This window comes from Eulemur rufifrons, chromosome 13 (genome assembly GCF_041146395.1).
Source record: "Eulemur rufifrons isolate Redbay chromosome 13, OSU_ERuf_1, whole genome shotgun sequence".
Classification (NCBI taxonomy): domain Eukaryota; kingdom Metazoa; phylum Chordata; class Mammalia; order Primates; family Lemuridae; genus Eulemur; species Eulemur rufifrons.
Genome location: NC_090995.1, coordinates 4282659 through 4298803, shown reverse-complemented (window position 1 = coordinate 4298803; position 16145 = coordinate 4282659). Strand labels below are relative to the sequence as shown.

At 35.3% G+C, this 16145-nt stretch overlaps 1 protein-coding gene across 1 annotated transcript in view; it reads right to left on the bottom strand.

The window, feature by feature from the left end:
• STPG2 (sperm tail PG-rich repeat containing 2) overlaps nt 1–15322 on the bottom strand; it is a 159949-nt gene extending 144627 nt beyond the window's left edge. The window contains exons 1-3 of the mRNA XM_069485453.1: nt 15214–15322; nt 7938–8050; nt 3199–3363 (exon numbers count right to left, since the gene is read on the bottom strand). Coding sequence (XP_069341554.1) covers nt 3199–3363; nt 7938–8050; nt 15214–15322 — 387 coding nt within the window. The remainder of the gene's footprint in view (nt 1–3198; nt 3364–7937; nt 8051–15213) is intronic.
• Nucleotides 15323–16145: the final 823 nt, after the last annotated feature.

The following is a 16145-nucleotide window of genomic DNA, read 5'->3' as shown; positions in this document are numbered from 1 at the left end:
CACACACAAAAATTCAAGACACTAGCAAAATCCTTTTCCTGTGTATATGATAGAATGTATTTCATTTAAACCATGCAAATTGACAACTACTTAATTCATTAGCCTCGGGTAAATGTTCAATCTGAAATTTAATTTAAAAGCCTTTTAAAATACAGACAGAAAACAAAGAATAATTTGGTGTACTCTTAACTCTAAATCATACTTCCTTTTATGTCAAGAAGTTGACAATAGCAACTTCAAGGTCACTGTCAACTTCGAAGTCATTAGCAAATAAAATATGACTTAATTGAAGCAAACTCAGCATGGAGTTGCATTATTTTAAGTGAATGCTATAATGTACCTTGAAGAAGAATTACTAACTGCCACTCTCATTGACAATTAAATGAAGACAAGGCTATTCAACTTTTCCCCCGTCCTTCCATAATTAAATAGGAAATAGAATTTGTGAAGAATTAAAAGTCCCAAAGTGCATCAATTCAAACACTAATGGACTACTTTCCAATGTGGCAACACACAGGTAGTTCCCAGCATGTTATCATTAGCAAATATGTCAGTATTATAATTCCAATCACACACTTTGTTTGTGAAATCCACCTCTGAAAAAGAGATTTCTAATGGTTACCTGGGCTCTTCTAAAAAAAAAAATAAAAAAAGGAAAGTTAAATTTTATCATTCAAAATGTTATACAAAATAATTCTTAGTAGAATTTCTCTTTAGGGTTAAATGTAGCTAAATTTTATCATTTGTCAGCTAGAGTCTTACACAAGTCTTAATTCTGTATTTAAGCTTTTATTAGATACCTTCAGCAGATGTGATTTATCAGTTGAGGAGGAAGCACAATAATTACCTATCTGTTGAATTATTTTCTTGATTTTCTATTAATAGTCACATCTGGAAACTGACTGAGCCCACATAGAGTGTTATCTCAAACAGCAACTAAAGAGCTACATAAAATTATCAGAAATTAGGATACAATTTGAATTAATATTTTTACAGTATCACTTTGCGAGTAGTCTGGGAAGAACTTGTGTTTTTCTGCAGGAGAAACAGAAGAAAATAAAACCTTCACTGATCTTTGCCACCCTACCTCTAGTTTTCTCAATTTCAAGATGGGGATTCCACAAAATATCACAATTCAGTTCAAATTAAACTTTGCTGAATCTTCTTGAATATTAACTCATACGTAAATCTACGTTTTTATATAATATGTTTAATTAGATCTAGATTTTTATTCTAATAAATACAAGTTGTATTGACTCAGTAATTATTGAAATAGGTCATCCAATAAATTAGACCTATTGAAATGATGGAATGAATTGTCATCTTCTTCTTTCTGCCTTCTGTGAATAATAATTTGGCCAGAAAGAAATCAAGTTTTGTATGTCAACATAATGTTTATTCATGTGGGAAAAGGTTTTACACATCTAGGGAAGCCTGGAGACATTATTTGGCCTTCCAATAGCTGATACATTATTCCAAAATGAAGAAGCTGTTTATATAGAAAATATCATTTTAAAGCAAGAATTACATTTTGAGATTTAAGAAACATCCAAGAATTGTGTAAGCTAAGGCCAAAAACCTATGATGGTTGTGAAAAGGAAATACTAATTCTACATAATACAGTAGACTATACTTTTTCTCAGGATAATGGCCAAAGACAACTACTAAGTGGTAGAGCCCGGAAACAAACCCAGAAACAAACTGGCTCCATTACAGTACAATTTGTCCTTCACCTTGCAGACAATATCCTAATACCAGACCATAAGATTTTCATCAATTTCACTGTAAATTTTACATAATTGAACTTCATTGTCCTGCTAAGAATGTCTTACCCAAATATTTAATATACTTGTCTGTTAATGATGACTAATTATTGTTAACAGAATGACAGAATAGTCAAGGCCTGGAAGACCAAGTATGGCATAAAGACGAGGAGTGCAATACTCATGAGACAAAAGCCCCATGGACAGAAGAAATGAGAATTCTCAAGGTAAGAACAGGAAATATATAATTTATAACATCCTTACTCTCCTTTCTACCAAAAGTAACTAATTCTTCATAAGTTTTATAGCATGGAGCAATCCATCAGGTCTTAAAATATCAGTGTACTGATATTTGTATTTGGATAGAAAATGTATCATTTTTAGTTTATTCCATTATCAACTGTAATCAAAAAAGGAGTTACAAATAAAAAATTCAATAATAATGGCATATGTATTTACTTTTACCATTATTCTTTAATTCTTTGTGTCAATTTGAGTTATTGTCTAATAATCTTTCATTTCAGCCTGAAGAACGTCCCTTAGTATTGCTTTTATGGGCTATGCTAGCAACAAATTCTGTCAGTTTCCATTTATCTCAAATATCTTAATTTCTCTTGCATTGTCAAGGAATAGTTTTGATGATTACAGAATCCTTGATTGGAAGTCTTTTTTTTTTTTCCCAGCAATTTGAATACGTCATTCCACTGCCTTCTGGTCTCCGTGGTTTCTGGTAAGTCATCTGTTAATCTTTTTGAGGATTCCTTGTATATGATATGTCACTTTTCTCTTGCTGCTCTTAAAATTCTCTGTCTTTGGTTTTCAACAACCATTAAGTGTCTTGGTGTGCATCTCTTTGCATTTATCCTACCTGGAGTTTGTTGAGCTTCTTCCTTGTGTACATTAATGTTTTCCATCAAATTTGGGATGTTTTTAGCCTTTATTTCTTCAAATATTCTCTCTGCCCCTTTCTCTTTCTCCTTTCTTTCTGGGATTCCCATTAGGTATGTGTTGAGATGCTTAATGGCGTCCCACAGGCTCTGAACTATGTTTATTTTCCTCCAACCTATTTTCTTTTTGTTCATCAAATTGCACAATATCAACTGACATGTATTCAGGTTCACTGAATTTTTTTCTTCCACCAGTTCAAATCTGCTGCTGGATTCTTGCAGTAAATTTTTAATTTCCATTATTGTATTTTTCAATTCCAGAATTTCTACTTGGGTTTTTTCCTAAAATCTCTATCTCTTTATTGATATTCTCTATTAGGTAAGACACTGTTCTTATACTCACATAAATGAGAGGGGAAAAAATTCTGTTGTATTAAGTCACTGAAATTTAGGGGTCTATTTTTTACTGCAGTTAGTATTACACTAACTAAAACAAGTACAATCATTAACAATCTTCCAATTGTCAATATGAAATACATTATACTTACAAACTGAGGTTTGTAATATGCTGGACCTAGTGTACTATCACTAGCAGGTGGAAAACATTTTGTAATACTGTCATTCTCATTAATATGATAACCACATGACTTCGCACAAGAAGGAATTGAAGGAACATCAACACTTCTGGTAACTGTAGGTGCTCTTGAAATTTTCTGTAAGGAAAACATTTTATATTATTTACTCAAGGCAAGAGGAGAGGAAATGAAGAACCAAATATTAAAATTTACTAAAAGGCAACTATTAAATATTGACTTAACAAGTTTCATAATATAAAGCAAAGAATGTTTGTTTTGTAAAAGTAATGTAAATGAGTGACTTCAAGTCTCATCTCATCTTATAAACCAAGAGAATATATACCATTACTATTAAAGCCACTTATAAGAAGCAAGGATTCTCTCTCATTTGGGTCTGTCATTTATCTTGCTTAGCAAAGCCATATTATTACTGATTCTGAAAACAGGCAATCCTATGGCCACATCAACAATCATACTATTTTAGTTCTGCCATGCAAAAACAAACTTAATATTTTTCAGTAACATTTCCTGGCTTCGTTCCTTTCCAGCTCCTGACTTGTTTCTATATTATCTTGTATAAATATCTAATTATACAGACTATATAGCAGGAAAATGTCTATGATATAATGCTAAATGGAAATAGCAAAATATAAAATTGAATTATGAATATAGCTATCTGAGCTATGTGTATAAAATCATAGACATATATGATTTAATACTAAAAGAACTACGCAAAAATTAACAGACTATTAATGTTAAGGGTTAGAAGTTTTAGGATGATTATCCTTTTTTCAAAGTTTGCTTAATGTAAAATATTTTATAATTTAAATAAAAACAGGAAAGAGTAACATATTAGAAACATTAATATAACACCTATCAAATAGGCCAGGTGTGGTAGCTCACACTTGTAATCCTAGTACTTTGGGAGAACAAGGCAGGAGGATGGCTTGAGGCCGGGAATTTGAGACTAGCCTGAGCAACATACTGAGATCCAAGTTAAAATACATACAAACAATTTTTTAAAAATTAGCTGGATGTGGTGGCACACGCCTGTAGTCCTACCTACTAGGGAGGCTGAAGCAGGAGGATTGCTTGAGCCCAGGAGTTTGAGGTTACAGTGAGCTATGATGATGCCACTGTACTCTAGCCCAGGCAACAAAGCAAGACTCTGTCTCAAAAGAAAAACAAAAACAAAATCAAATAAAAGTATTGGCATTTAAAGGATTTAGTTATGTGGAAAATTACGTTACAAACATACTATTGCTGGTAGAATTTTGTTTTTTACCACTTAAAGACAGCTATTAAGTAGTTCCAGTGACACTTAGGAGATTAATTACCAAATTAGGAAAGCGTTGAATGGCTTCCTTTCCATTCAGTACTTTCAAAAAGTATTTTCATGCTGTCAAGATTTCAAAAATATAGCCCCTACCTCCTTCTTCAGCTCCTATCCCTACTACTCTGCCCTAGATTCTGTACTCCAAACTTCCCAAAGAACTTTGTTCTTCCCTGAACATACCATGCTACTAAACACCTCAATGTCTTTATTTATGTGGTTTTCTCTGCCTGGAATGTTTTTTCCCATTCTTTTTAACTACTTAGTGAATTCTTCTTCAAGATCAAGTTTAATCATTTCCCCTATTGCCTCCAAAGACTCTGTACTGGGCTACTAGTGAACATTGTATTAATGGCTCTAATATATCATTCCATGAACTATATTATACTGAATTTCATTCATTACTTCCCTGTTAAAATCAGGAAGCAGTGATTTATCTGGTATGTATTACCAGGATCGAGCATCATATATGGCACACATAGTCACTCAGTAAGTGATAAATCCTTGCATGAGAAAATGAACATTTACTTTGCTATCACACATGAAATATCAGATATTTAAATACACTTGTAAGATTTAACCCTATTGTTATTGCATTGACATTATTCAGTTGAGTATTTAGCCCTAAATTATGCCCTCCTAAACAAACAACTGATTAAAATATAATATGAGCTATGTGAAGACATTATGGCAAGAGAAGAAGGGACACTCTAAATAAACAATGACCAAAGTCCCCTAGATGATAATATTTATTTCAAAGGAGTAGGCCTTTGGTGTAAACATTATTAATTACATAATACCAATGTACCTTTCCAAACATATCACCTAATAGTCTTCTACATAAATTCTTCACTCCAGTTAAAATAATCTTATCATTGCCTTCCATAAAATCCCACTTCTATATTTCCACTCACATAACACTCCATGCTTGGAATGCATATTCCAATCCTATTTTTCAAAGCCTATCTCAAGACCAACCTTCTCTATAAATCCTCTATACAGTATATCTTTGCATAACACAGTAGTCCTCCTTGAAATTCCTGTGGCATGAAAATCCTGTGATCATTTACATGATCATTCATTTAGCACCTGTTACATTTTGTCTTGCATTAGTAGCTACCTATATGTCTCTCTCCCACCTAAATTTTAAGCTTTTTAATTTCAGGAATCATGTTTTTAATTTCATTGTATTATTAATAGTACTTAACACAGTTTTTTCTACATATAGGTAAACCACTCACATGGTTTTATAATTTTCCTTACTTCCTATTCACTACAGACATTGAACATTATAGATTTTTAAGAGCAAAAATGAAGTTGGATGCTAACACAGTGAAAAACTAAAGTTTATTTAATTATAAACTAGCTACAATATAGATACCAACAAATCTACTTTTATAGTAAAGCTTTTTAAATGTACTTAGCACATAAAATACTAAACTTTTTCTATTTTAACTAAAAGAAATGTTATTAGAAGGATAATTTAAAATAGCAACGTACTGATTTAAGACATTCTTTGGCCTCCTGTACTTTTCTGTTCATGATATCTAGTGTTCTAGGATAAGATTGATCATAGCTTGCTGGTCCTGGATTATTTGAAATAAACTTCTTAAAACGTTTCTCCCGGTTTTGTAGACTATGGCCTCCTTTTATATTACACTAAGTTGGAGAGAAAAAAACTTATGAAAAAATTAAAAGAGGCACTTTATAATTGATTCCTATTTGATAAATACTAATTTTTACGAACAAATAGTTTGAAACCCAACCTGAGAAAAGTTAAGACCCTTGAATGAAGACATTGTTCTAGTGAAAGAGGATAATAAGAGAGGATGACAATTATAGTTGTCAGTTTTAACTTTGAATCCAAACTAAAATTTACTGTACTTAGAATACTCTAAGAGAATGCAAGAAAACTCAGTTTAAAAACAGGAATTCCCAAAGCTGTAGAACTAGAATAAAGAGTATGTTTTCCCCTGGAAACTTTGTACTCCTGAAATAAACTTTAAAAAATGCTGGCATTCACAGTGCAGGGAAAAAGTAAATCTTCCAAGCTTGTTTGGGATAAATTATTTTCACAGATAACATTTAGGTTATTTCCAGAGAAGTTTATGTAGGCTATTTGCAACAGCTTGGTTTTATGTTCAGATTAATTTGAAACACTGTTTATTGCAGAGAAAATACTCGGAAGAATCATCCATGGCTCTCCTTGCCACATATCGGGATTCTCCAGAATCAGAAAATTATCAATTAATAGCCAGTTAATTCAGATAAAATTCCATAATACACATTCTTATAAATAGTTATAGGGCAATCATTTCAAAAATTAATCATAATAGTAGTGGTTGGTATTTGATTAATCAGCTAAGATTTCTTTCAAAAGTCATTGATTTACCAACAGCCCTTTTCACCTGCCAGTTGTCCACAATAACTATTAACAGAGCCTATTTCTATTGTGCATCTTATTTGGCTTCATTCAACTTTTAAGAAATACACAAAGGAAGTCTTCTTTTTCAATTTTATTTTTAGATAACTAATTCACTACTTGATTACTATTTTAATAAGCTCAAAATTCCTATGTTTAAAGACTTTGGATCTATAAAAATGTAACTTATTTATTTTGCAGAAATATTAAAAAATTGGACAAAAATAACATTATGTAAAAAGAGAAGACCTTTTCCACTTTTCATAGAGCCATTACTGTGTGTTCTATGATCATATGAATCAACCACAATTTGAATTTATATTGAATACTTCAATGAAGACTTTATCTGGGCCTCCAACAGGGGAGTTAAAGGTCTGCTGGGGTCAGCTAGGAGCTAATATGTATGAATGCAAAATTTGTGTGAAAATCATAAAACATGATATTCACAACTATGAAGATATTGGAGTTCTATCCACTATTTCTAAACATGAATGGACCATTGAAGATATTCTGGTCACAGACTCTTAAGACTGTGCAGAAACAAGACATAGGTGAGACAATGGCAATGGCTATAGCTTTCAAGTATGGCACAAAAAACAATTTCTTCACTCTATTGCCATCTGTCTTCCACATATCTTGACCGTATGCACAACTTTCATGGATCATAATTCATTCATTCTGAATCCATAATTCATTCATAATTCATAATTCCCATCCTCAAGGATCATGCAATTTGTAACAATGGTTTGTGTCTTATATACAGAATAATGAAAACACCTACTCATGCAACCAAGATCAAATACACTTACTTTGTGTTACTCAAATTAAAAAATATAGATTGAAAAGCCAAAGAAGATAATATGAGGGGAAAAATATGACAAATGCCATTTTAGGCTATAGAGGAAGAAAACATGATTTTTATGACCTTACGTATTTATAATAACTTTACAAATTTACCTGTGCTTCTGAAACATTATAGTGTCCTGGACCGGGACCAGCTTTCTCAATGTGAGAGGCAACAGTAAAAGCACCTTCTCTGGTAGTCAAAGAAAGAAATGGTGCATAACCACCTACAAAAATAAAATCATATCACTGGCAGATAAGAAGGATTCCAAGGATTTCAGAGGAAAAAAACACTCAAAATATGACCATGTAGTACTCTCAATTGTTGGAACGATATTTTCAGAACTAAGGGCTAGCCACAGAAGTTATTACATTTCTTAAAATCTGATATAAGATCAGAACTTTTATTAATATATATTAAAGATAAGAACCTACAGAACTGGACTTACTGAACAACAGAAAAAAATACCCAAAGAAAATAAAAAAACAAAAATAAAAGCCTTTTGTCTTCTAATAATGTTTGGTTGGAATGAAAATGGCAGTTATATAGCTAACAAAACATTTTCATCCTCAGAAGACCACTGTTTTAGATTCTGAAATATCATATATTGTTTGTAGAAAATAACATACATAAACTTGTAAAAACAGCCACGATGGAAAGAATTTAAAGTGGGTTTACATCAGGTAATTGATAATGTCTCCTTTCCTTGACACACAGTTGGTACTTAGTAAATATTTCTTAATTTCCTGACCCTAAAGAAAGGCTTACAAATCCAAGACACAAATTTCACTGGAACAAGCAATCATCAGATTATATAAACTTGGGCAGTCTACTGAAAGACTGAAAAAAAAAAACTTGAAGAATAGTATTGAGAAATTAGTACAGTTTAAGCAACATGGATACTAAAGAAGAGATGGAAGAGAATAGAACAACTATATTCAACAAGTAATAAAAGAATGAAAGTAAAGACTCAAAACGTGTATCCTAAATCTTGTACACTAAAGGGAAATGTGTGCAACTATAAGAATTTATGGTGATAATTACTATAGCAAAAATCTCAATAATCTGAACTAATAATAAAATACACTCTATTTAAAACTAGAAATATTATGTTTCTTTTAAGGCTCCCATGTATTAAAATGCAACTGAAATCAAGAATTATTTATTTGGGTTAGGTATTATAGCATAAAAGAGGTAAGGAAAACACAGACATTATAGTTTAAAAAAAGTCTTGAAACATTAAGAAAATATTAAAATAATTTTAAACAAGAAAAAACATCTCCAATACCATAATGAAACACAAATGCTCAGAAATTCAAAAAGAAGGAAATTTCTCATCTACATTGAGGTGATTAGGAAAAGCTTCGTGGATAATGTTAAAACTCTTTAAGTGTTAATTTATTAATAGTAACTGATGGTTTCATTTGGTACCCCCAAAGCAGGGGAAAAAGAAAGGAAAGAGAAAGAAAGAGAAAGTGAAAGAGACAGAGGAAGGGAAAGGGAAGGGAAGGGAAGGAAGAAGAAAAGCAAAGGGGAGGAGAGGAGACGGGAGGAAAGGAAGGAGGAGAGGAGAGGAGAAGAAGGAAGGAAGAAAAGAAGAAAGAAAAAAGGAAGAAAGGGAGGGAGGGATGGTGAGAGAGAAAGAGGAAGGAAGGAAGTAAAAAGAAAAGGAAGAAACATCTTTTAATAAGTAACAAAGACTACAAAAGCATAAATCCTTAAAAGCCAAGGTTCATGTTGAAAAGGCAACAGTTGTCTGTTAGAGCTAAGAAACCAAGGACACCAGTGAAACATTCCAAATCAGGTGATGTGGCCAAAAAACAAGATATGAATTTCATTCAAAACACACATATAAATATATACACACAACCCCCCACACACCAAGCTTACAGATCATATAATGTGAATCATACAAATTACCAGAAAGTGTGCTTCCAAGAGGCATGAAAATATGATCCATCAACAGGAGAAAAGTCAATGAAAAGAAATGGATTTAGAAATGAGAAAATGAAATTAGCAGACAACAACATTTAAATATTAGAAATATTCTTCATATATTCAACAAGGTAGAAGAAAGATGAACATGATGAGAAGATAAAGATATTTTTTTAAAAACCCAAATCAAATTTCTGAAATAAAAAATACACTGATGTGATAAACAATAAATTTTATGTGGGCTAATAAAAGACATTTTTTCTCCATTCTTAGGCCCTTTAAAAAACACAGATTCTCCTCGACTTATGGTGGGGTTACTTTCCAATAAACCCCACGTTAATTGAAAATATCACAGTCAAAACTGCATTTAATACACCTAACCTACTGAACATCATACCTTAGCCTAGTAGACCTTAAACAATGTTAAGAACATGTACATTAACCTAAATTTGGATAAAATCATCTAACATAAAGACTATTTTATAATAAAATGATGAATAGCTCATGTAATTTATTGAATATTGTACTGTACTAAAAGTGAAAAACAGAATGGTTGTGTGGATACTGGAAGTATGGTTTTTACTGAATGATATTTTATGTGATTTTCTATTTAAGTATTAATATTATATCTCACAATTGAAGGAGGTTTTTTTAAGCTTAGGTTCATACAGACATTAAGGTGAGATAAACAGATATGAACACTAAGAAAGCTAAACTCGGGCTCTTCTGAGGTAGTCGTCATCAGAACATGGCAGAGCCCCTAAATGAATCTACCCAAACAAAGTAAAGTTAACTGTAGAGTACTGCAATTCATATAAAAATGGAACACACACACACACAACAGCCCATGTATTCAACGTATTATTGATGTTGCCATATATGTATGTTAATATATATAACATATACGAAAGAATTAGGCAACAGAGAGTCAAGACAGGCAGCATTCATACAATCTTCATTGAAATTTTCCAAAATTAATTATATAGACTCCTTTGTCAATAAGATTAAAGTATATGCGAAATTTCGAGCGCAAGTAAAACCACAAAAAAATTAAAATGGGCCAGGCATGGTGGCTCACACCTGTAATCGCTTGGCATTTTGGGAGGCCAAGGTTCAAGGATCACTTGAGGCCAGGAGTTTGTTACCAGCCTGGGCAACACAGTGAGACCTTATCTTTATAAAATATGTTAATAAATAAATGAAACCATTTTTTAAAAAATTAAAATGTTTATAATGATAAGGTCCATGAGAGAAGGGACTTATCAGTTTCACTCAGGGCTGTATGCCTTATGTTTACAGTTAGGGTGACCAACTTTCCCAGTTTGCCCAGGACATAGGACTTTTAGTACTAAAACTAGGACAGCCTCAGACAAACGAAGATGATGGGTCACCCTATCATAGTGCCCTGCATAGTAAACAATGAATATAGAATTAACAAGTGATATTCTAAACTGCACATTTAGTCATTCATTAATATTGGATGCTTTCTTATGTATGGCAGATTTGCATGTATGATAGACAGTGAAGATACAATGATGAATAAGATAAGACCCTGGCGTCAAATAGTGGGACAGCCAGACAGACAAACAATTACACCACAAAAGCACTGCTAATAATTTTGACATAAAATATAGAAAAAGAGTATTCTGGGGAATTAGGGTTGGTGGAGTTTGATTTGGGACACATGGATATATTGACATGTGAAGTGCCAACTACAAATGATAAATCAAACCAACAGAAGAAATTAAGAATATAGAAGAGGAAAAGATGTGAGAAGAAAGAAATGAGTTCAGTCTGGGAAATAGAGTTTGAGACGCCAACAGCAGATGATAAATCAAACTGGCATGAAGCAATAAAAGTCCATTCTGAGAAAGAAAGTAGACACTATGTGATTAAAGGACAAGTTCAATGACCACAACTACAGCCACAAAACAAAAAAAAGGGCATTTTTCACATATAAGCGATAACTAGATTTTTGAAACATGTACTCATCTTCAGGTGTATCAACATACATAGCAATCACATACATATCATTTATTTAAACTTAAATGAAGATAGATTGCATTCCCTGATGCAGCCTCCCTATATTCTGATTGGCTAATAAGATAAAATCATCATTCTTGGCATAAGCACATAGGCATGTGTATAAGACCATGGATAATTAATTCTTCTGTGACAGATAAAGCTAACTACTCCCCATTGAAGAAAAAATCGGGGAAAGAATATAATTAGGAGATGATGTCACCCAGCTTACATAACTAATAGAGAGAACCAATATAGATAACCAATATACAGCTAATGTGGGGTGCCATATGTTATGCAGATAAGCTCAAAAAGCAATGAAATACTACTTAGCACAATAATGCCAGGAGCAGTCACATTATTAAAAGGAATATGTTTTTATCACATTATAGCAGGCTGGTTGTCTCTGGGGAAAATTTACTTTGATAAGAGATGTTTGCTTCTCAGATAATTGTGAGAAAATCAGGCACAGCTCTCACTAATCTGGAATTTGAGTATCCATTCTCTTTCCCACCTTGTGAAAGCGGAAAGCAGAGCAGCTTAGGCCGATCCCTTTCAGTTTGCAAGGGATAGGGTAGAAGAGATTCTCCCTAATCAAGTGGCCTAAAGCCAAAGAAATGGAGTTTCAAATTAAGGTGGAAAGAATTTCCTAAGGAAAATGCGGAGACAGTGCACTGGAGTATTAACCAAGCAGGCTATAGTAAGAGGAGAGTGGTGGTTAGGAGAGAGAAAGGTTGGGAATAAGAGTATCTGCATCTAAGGGTCTACGTTCCTCTCTTCTTGTGAAGTTCCAGGTAACAAGTAAGTTATATAAAGTCACAACATCTGCTCTTCCCACATCATACTCTATAAAATGTACCTGACCCTTAACTTAAATAACTCTATATATTCTGCATAGTCCAATGTTATTGGTCTTAAAGACTAGTAAGGTAGAAAGTACCTAGGAAAAAGATGCTAGATACTTTTAAATTATGTTACCAGAGAAATCTAGTAATCACTAAAGAGACAACTGTTCCTTCTATTGATTACCAGCATTGGTAAAACAGGGCTCTATAGTATGCAGTGGCTCAAATTTACCAAGCATGAAATTTCCTAGTTTCTCTCATAGGTCAACAAGACACAATCCTATAAAACAGTAAAAAAATAAAAAAAAAAAAAAGGGACTTTCCATACCTTAGTTACTCCCTTCAAAGCAGAACTAACACAAGTTATGAGTTTTAAATTCTGGTATATATGGCTCATTAGATTTTAACTTTATTTCAAGATTACTGTTTATTTTTAATTGAGCACTTATATGTTATGGTATTGAGCTAAAAACTGAGAATAATAAAGATCGTGGTTACTGCCCTCAAGCAATTCACATTTTAGTGGGGCTGCCAGATAATTAACATTAATTACAATATAGGATAAAAGTTCTATAAAAGGGTCATTAAAGAGTCAGAGAGAAAAAACCTGAGAAAGACCAAAGTCAGAGAACAACTCATTTTAACTGAGTCTCAAAGAACAGAAGTAGGTAAAGAAGGAAGACAGAGCATATTGAGCAGAGGGACTAGCAGGTTCAAAGGCATAGAGGTGAATGAATGAGCATGAACTTGGGAAAACTGTAAAGCTAGGATTGCTGAAATGCAGGTCAAGTGTAGGTGGAAGTGTGGGTGCCAGGAAAGATCAGGTAATCCCTGACCATATTAGGGATTAGAACATGAAAGAACATTATGCATCCTATTAAGGAGTTCGGATTTCAACCTTGATGTTACAAAGGATTTTTTGTTGTTGTTTTTTTACAAATTATTGTATCTTAGAAAGATCACTCCAGCCATGAGACAGAAGATAGATTGGAAACTGATATAAAGGGAAACAAGTTATATTTTATTAGTTTAATTCAGAATAGAATTAGTGAGGGTTTGAACTAAGTCAATGGCAGTTAGATGGAAAAGGGGGACGAATTACAGAGACATTGAGAGGATAGAATCATTAGGTCTTAATGATTAGGGAGAGTAGTCAGGGAGAAAAGACTACAGAATAATTCCAAAGCTTAAAGTTGATGACAGGTTCATAGGGAATTTTTTTAAAGGGGCCAGTTTTTCTGAGGAAAATTTTAAGTTCAGACACTTAGAACTTCAGATACCAGAGACCATCCAGGGAGAGACGTCCAAAAAAGTAACTGGCAATGCTGAAGGTCTATAAGTCAGCAGAAAGCTCATCTTAGAGACATAAATCATCTATATGTCTAAGACTTTCTTCTGAGAGTTACTGGAATCAGAATATGGATTTTAGTTGAAGCTACGGATGTGAATGAGAAAGTACACCTGAGAAAAGCAACAAGCAAAGGATGTTAAGTATGGTACATAAACATTTACAAGGTGTTGGGAAAATGAAAACCTTTAAAGGAGACTATGAATGATTTTTTGGAGAGGGATGAAAATGACTCCCTGATTTAGCACTTCACAAATGTTTGTTAGGTCCCAACCCTGTGTCATACACTTTTCCAAGACAATAGTTGGGAAAAACAACCAGGAGAAAATGATGTAGATGCCATGATCTGTTATGTCAACAGAATAATAGATCCTAGCATTTGTTTAAAAATACCTAGTGTAGGCATAGGAAAATTCAGGTTAAGAAAAACTGTGATTTGGACGGTATCAAGCTCCAGAAAATCATCGGAATAGAAAAATGAGGAAAAAAGCTTGAAGTATTTATTACAAGTTTTGACTAAGTCACTAACGGCAAACAAATGAGAGCAAATAATTATTTAAATTATCTATCCCCACTCCACTTTTCAAGCATATGGCTTTTCTTTACAGAATGTGGGGAAAAGGCGCTCTCACGAAGTATATATTCAAAGAGAAATGGGGATGGTCAGGTAAGAAGCATCTGCCTGGGCCGGGCGCGGTGGCTCCCGCCTGTCATCCTAGCACTCTGGGAGGCCGAAGCGGGAGGATCGCTCGAGGTCAGGAGTTCGAGACCAGCCTGAGCAAGAGCGAGACCATCTCTACTAAAAATAGAAAGAAATTATTTGGACAACTAAAAATATATATAGAAAAAATTAGCCGGGCATGGTGGCGCATGCCTGTAGGCCCAGCTACTCGGGAGGCCGAGGCAGGAGGATCGCTTGAGCCCAGGAGTCTGAGGTTGCTGTGAGCGAGGCTGCCGCCATGGCACTCTAGCCTGGGCAACAGAGCGAGACACTGTCTCAAAAAAACCAAACCACAAAGCCTCCCCGTCATATGCTTACCAGCCTTGTGAAGCGGGACAAGTGACACCATCGGTTCCCATCTGTAAAATAAGGGCTGTGCGTTCCCCGCCTGCTTCCTGTCTTACCTTACTCACAAAGTGGCACCTGTTCCCTTTATGTTTAACCACAGGCACACAGAAGCGGAGCGGGCTGGGCGTGAGGTGCCTGTCACGGGCGGCTGGCCTTCCACGACATCTTACCTGTGGCCTGCTGCTTCCGGAACGGAACCTGGTAGGACCCAGGACCCACATGGGCCTCTGTGCTGCCGCCTTCGGCCACCCTGAGCAAGCGGGGAGCCCGGTCATACATAATGTCGGAGGCTGCGAGGAGCACAGGCGCTGAAAAGGGATTAAAAACGAGACAGACGCGGTGTGGAGCAAAAGGAAGCACTGGCCTGAGGGGGCCCGGGCAGAACGTCCCTAAATACTGGAACTAGCGTAGGGGTTAGCTCCCCGTCCGCTCCTTGGTATCAAATTTCCCTCAAGTTTTCCAGCCCTGAGGTAAAATGGAAAGGAGACCAGACGTTAGACCTCCCACACAATCGGCAGTTCACCAGCGAGGAGCTCAGACACTCCTCCATCGAAGATGAGGGGGCAGGCGCCCGCCCCTGCGCTTCCGGCCCTGGCCCCGCCCATTTACTTCCGTCCCGGAATCCTGAGGAAGAGTCTCGAAGCTATCTTCCCGCGCTGAGCTCTCGGAGCATGCGCACAGCGAGCCTCGCGCCATCCCTCGCTCACTCCCGTCGAGGCCCCGACCCCGCGCCCTGTAGGAGAAGGTGGGAGTTTTTCTCACAGCGGGAACTGCTTTAGGTCCCGGGTTTTTTTTTTCACTGTGCAGGTGAGTCCTAGAAAACGCATTAGAAGGAGTGAGGGGACTGAGGACACCACGCTGACCTGGATCCACTTGCCCAATAAATCAGGCGACTAGAAAGAGCTAGGGAGGAAAGCATTCATGCCAAGCAGAGCCTGGATCCCGCAAGCTCACCCCCCACTCCTGCCACAGCGACACGTGCACCCACAGAGCAAAAGCACCTCTGCTCTTACCCCGCAGATAATCCAAACTCGTGCGAGAAACCCAGGGGACGGGGTGGTGACAAGAAATGGGGACCCAGGGACCGAGCGGAAAAGCTCAC